The following is a 4,813-nucleotide window of genomic DNA, read 5'->3' as shown; positions in this document are numbered from 1 at the left end:
TCAAGGAGATAAACTTACTTTCCTTTGCACTATTTTCCCAAAAAATTCTAAAAAAGTTGTCCACCGACAGCTCTTTGATAAGAGACCAGTGGAAAACCATTCATTTTTTACGGCTACAAAAATAGCAAGTATAACAAACAAAGGGAATTAATCAAAGAGGATCAAAGAAGCTTCTTGAAGACTCCTCACATGGCATCACGTGTACCTGTAATTAACACCTGCTTGATCTGGCTCTTTCGATTTTGATCAGCTAATCTCTAATATAATCTCCGTTTTGGATAAAGCTAATCTCTAATCTAAGGTTAATTACACTACTCCATCAGTTACAAGCCCTTTGATTTCGTCCACCGCAATGTATCAGCCACGATGTCTCTTCATTATCACCGTTACTTTCCAGATCAGACGGTTCTGGTTTAACATCTGTTCCAGGTTGCTGCAGCCGTAAATCCCGAGCATGCTCCGCCACTGCTTCTTCGCCTTCCCTAACACGCTTCACGCCTATCGAGAAACCGAATAATCTCGCCTGTACCTCCTCCGGTTCGGCCCGGCTCTCGTCATTCCCTACGGCCTTCACCTGTTGTGATTCATCTACGGACCGTTCCGTCCGTAACAGATCAAGTTGTTTCAACGCCGGCGAACTACTCTCCGACGATTGATTACCGCTGTTGGAACTTTGTGCGTAATTCGACATCATACCGTATATATTGCCGCAGAGCTTCTTCATTTGGCTCAACTCTTTGTTGAGCTGTAAATTTTCCAACCTTAACCGTTCGTTTTCTCCCAGAAGCTCCGCTGTGCTTCCTGCAGATGAGTTCGACGACACAACTTGCTCTTCACAGGAATCCGACGTTGATACAGTCACCGGTGATTGAGCAGGCGGAGGCGGAGACGGAGCCGGAGCCGGAGAAGCCACAATCGACACCGCTGCGCAAGGAGTTGCAATCGGCATCACGACCTTTCGACGGTGGATATCAATTAAGAGACTTTTTTCACCTCTCCGGAAGCAGTCGTTTGCGAATTCCCATCGATCAGGTACGACTTTCCGAAATCCCTGAAAAACCGAAGAAAAGCTTAATTTTAACCAGAGACTACAAGTAATGATTTTCTATGTCTCTCTCAAGTCAAATCAAATGTTTAACCATGACTATAAATAATGATTTTCTATCTCTCTCTCATGTCAAAACAAATGATTTCAGATAAGAGGCGAACTTACATAGGTGTTGAGCTGCCTAACAAAGCTAGAGAAGTTATTATGTTTAAAATATTTAGGAAGCAAATCTCTAGCAAACTCCGTCGGATTCCAGACGATGAAAGTAGATCCGTCTTCATTCCAAGAGATCACGTCGTTAATGGATTGATCCTCGACGAGCTGGTAGGTTTTTGTTAAAAACGGTGTCGGCACGGACCTCGACATTTCACCGGCCGTCGGCTCTCCACTGTTCCGGTCTATTGGCTGTGTTGTCATATCATCTTCGTCTTACCTGAATCACTAATTAAGTCCTATATATATTCAACTCAGAAACCATTTCCCAGCTAGCTAATATAATATATCAAAGCAACCAAAAGTACGTACTTGACTAGAAGATCGATGATGCTCTTCTCGCAGATCTGGAGCCAAAACTGCAGAGTTCCAAGAAAGACGACCGTCAGAATTTTCGGTGATTTTAGAAGGTTCCGGCGACACATAGAGGGTGTGGTGCGTAGGACCTAGGAAAGATGGGAAGGATTGGAAAATTCAAAAAGGAAGAAATGGAGATAAGGGGAAAATATTTTATTATATAATTATAAAAAGAAAAAAGCGAGAGAAAGTAAGAAGCAAAAGCTACGTTACGGATAGCTTCTCAGAATAGAATTAAAAATAGAAATAAAGTGGTAACCATACTTAATTGCCTTTCGAGAAGCTTCTTATACGTGCCACCTGATGAGAGGCTTTACGCACGCACAGATGAAATGTATTTGCGTTAATTTATTTAAATATTTGGATGGGTTTTTAATTATTCGGGTGGATTTAAATCGTGAATAAAAATTAAATAAATTTTGGGTATGTCAACAAGATCAAGACACGTAGCTCTTCCTTAGTCTAAAGGATATATATACACTTCAAAACTTAGATGGTAAAGACATGAGTGTCAGGGATATATATTTAGATATAGTTTAGAGATATATTTATCCTTTTTTCTTTTAAACATGATGATTTTTTTATTTTTTGCTCCCACAGCAATTGGGATGCAGGGAAGGTAACGTAACTATTTTTTCCACAGCAATTCAGGTTAATTGGATGAAGTAATATGAAATGGATATGGAGAAAGTATTCTAACTTGTGCACATGTAAACTATATTGACTTTGACTCAACGGGTTGATGCGAAATGATTTATCAAATTTATAGGTCAATTAGTGTTATCAAAATTGGAACATAGTTAATTAAATTAAGAAATTAAAACTAATGTGAGTATATCTGAAGAATTTTACTGTTTCGATTTCAATGACTATCATGGCAGATCAAATGTTGGAGGGGTAACTTTCTTTCCCTGAAGTAAGATATGGTAGCTCACATGACTAAGTTTGAATGGTGGAAGGTGTGTTTGCCAGCTATATATGTGTCTGAAGTGTGGTCCTATACTATTTTTGGTACGCAAAATAGGACGAAATACTGGGAATTTGGACTATTTTGGCCCGATCAACTTGCAACTTATCGGGCGCCCCTATTTTGGTCGCTTCAATTTAAGTCATATTCCCTTTACTTTTTTGTTTCTTATGCCTCTACATCTGTTTTTTTTTTTTTTTTTTTTTTTTTTAATAATAGGATAGATATATTACTTAATTAAAATTAAGGCAAGCTGTTTTCGGTGTTAATCGGTACATAATTTTGGGCTTTATGCTGGGCAATATTGTCAATATAATAGGGGAAAATTTTTCTAGTGAAACTAGTTCCTACAATATTTGCTTCAAAAACGTCTACGGTAAATGTTGGTGGAACTTCTAATAGTCTTATGTCTTCCAAAAATGGGCATCTGGCTCCTTGTTTCGCCAAACAGTCTGTACTCCATTTTCTTTCCTAAATACTTGTTTAATAGCTATGATCTGCAATTTCTTCATTAAGTACGTGCATTCAGAGATGATATTATTAATTATTAGTAATCATTGATATTGCTTCATATGAGTCTGTATTGATCTCCAGTGATTTGATTTTTCTGAAGAAGGAAATTCTCAGCCCAAATAGGATGGCTATCAGTTCTGCTTGTGCAACATTGGTATGAGCACATGTCTTCATGTATCCAATTATCTATTCCTTGTTGTGGTTTCTAATTACCCCCCCCCCCCCCCCCCCAAACCTATCCCTCCTATCCCTAGTTGGTTTGGGACTGCTCCATTAGTATTGAGTTTGAAGGTTCCTTCGGGTGGAGGTTTCCAACTAATCTGAATGGTAATTTTTTGTTTCTTCTGAGCACTACTTTTTTGTGTGAGGAAGTGGTATTCAGTACCCTAGTTATGATGAAGTCGACATTTACAAGGCTTTTCATGTGGTTGAAAAGGTTATCATTCCTGTTAAGCTAGATTCCCTAGAGGCAGAAAGGTAAGAACATTCCCCATGAGAGCCATTTATTAAAGGGTTTTTGCTTGATGTGAGTCCAGATAGCAAGCCAGTTGGAGTGGATTATTGTGATTTGTGGGGGTATCCATGCTGACTATGGAGAGCTCTTTATCAATCAGTCATCCAGAGGGTAGTTGATTTGGTGTAGTGGAAGAAGATGTGATTTATGGTTTCATTGTCTCTTTCCCAGAACCTTCAAATTGGGTTGACATTCAGGCCAATGGTGTGCATGTAGTGGCTAGTAGGACCTTCCATGGAAAAGGAGCCACATAAAGGTTTTAATCTTATTTGGGGCTTGGATCCTCCAAATCCATGTCTTGCCGATGTTGTTAGGCTGCTCACTACTCTCTTCATCAATGAGTCTATAGGCACTCCTAATAGTAAAGGCACTATCTTTTGTTAGGTCCCAGATCAATTTGTCTCCCAAGGAATTAGGAGTAGGGAGGAAACCGTAAGTTATCTTCCTTCTAAGATTTGCAGGAAATGTGAAAGAGAGGGTTCTCAAGCTCCATGATCCATTTGCCACCAAGGAATTGACTTTAAGATTTTGTTCATAGGCTTTAAGAGGTCCATGAATGTGGCTTCTAATGGTTTTATGACTTGGGATCCATTTATCAGTAAAAAAATTTATCCTTTCCCTGTTATTAATAATTCATCTAGAGCCTTTTGAACAGTTGTCCCAGCTTTTCCTGATGCTTTGTCAGGTTCTAGAGATAATGGATTTATTTGGTTGGGGAATCTTGTTATGGCAATATTTATGGTAAAGGACTCTAGTCCAAAGTGCTTGACGATTGTGGAACATTCTCCAAGCTAGTCCTGCATGAAGGGCTTTGTTTTTAGTGTCACATTTTTGAAGGTCCAGTCCACCCTGATGTTTTGGCTTGTTAACAGTGTTCCATCCAACAAGGTGCATTCTCTTTCTTTCATAAGTAGTTCCCCATATGAAATTTCTTCGGATTCTGTCAATGATCTTGGCAGTTTTAGAGGGGAGGGTGATGTACTACATCACATGGGATGGGATGCTTGGAAGGAATGCTTTGGCTAGAACACTTCTATCTGCCATGTTGAGGAATTTAGTTTTTCAGCCATTGCACTTGGCTTGCATGTTATCGATGATAGATTGGAAGTCACTGTGGACAGGTTTAGAGTGGAAGATCGGAAACCCAAGGTATTTTTCAAAGTTATCTTTGGCCCGAATGTTGAAAATGTTTGAGCAACTT

General features: G+C 39.3%; 1 protein-coding gene across 4 annotated transcripts; it reads right to left on the bottom strand.

The window, feature by feature from the left end:
• On the bottom strand, window positions 1-1,906 carry LOC129894325 (heat stress transcription factor B-2b). Of its 4 annotated transcripts, none has more exons than XM_055969963.1 (3): window positions 1,574-1,906; window positions 1,214-1,481; window positions 1-1,051 (listed from the first exon to the last, which is right to left on the bottom strand). In XM_055969963.1, exons 2-3 carry the CDS (start codon window positions 1,463-1,465, stop codon window positions 320-322), a joined length of 984 nt encoding a protein of 327 aa, XP_055825938.1. In that variant the 5' UTR covers window positions 1,466-1,481; window positions 1,574-1,906; the 3' UTR covers window positions 1-319. The 4 variants fall into 4 exon arrangements, with proteins under 4 accessions (XP_055825938.1, XP_055825937.1, XP_055825936.1 ...); XM_055969962.1 differs by having other exon boundaries at window positions 1,214-1,500; window positions 1,574-1,904; XM_055969961.1 differs by having other exon boundaries at window positions 1,214-1,489; window positions 1,574-1,904.
• Window positions 1,907-4,813: the final 2,907 nt, after the last annotated feature.

Source organism: Solanum dulcamara, chromosome 7, assembly GCF_947179165.1.
Source record: "Solanum dulcamara chromosome 7, daSolDulc1.2, whole genome shotgun sequence".
Taxonomy (NCBI): domain Eukaryota; kingdom Viridiplantae; phylum Streptophyta; class Magnoliopsida; order Solanales; family Solanaceae; genus Solanum; species Solanum dulcamara.
The sequence above is the reverse complement of the archived record's forward strand: the minus strand, read 5'-3'. Positions and strand labels throughout refer to the sequence as shown.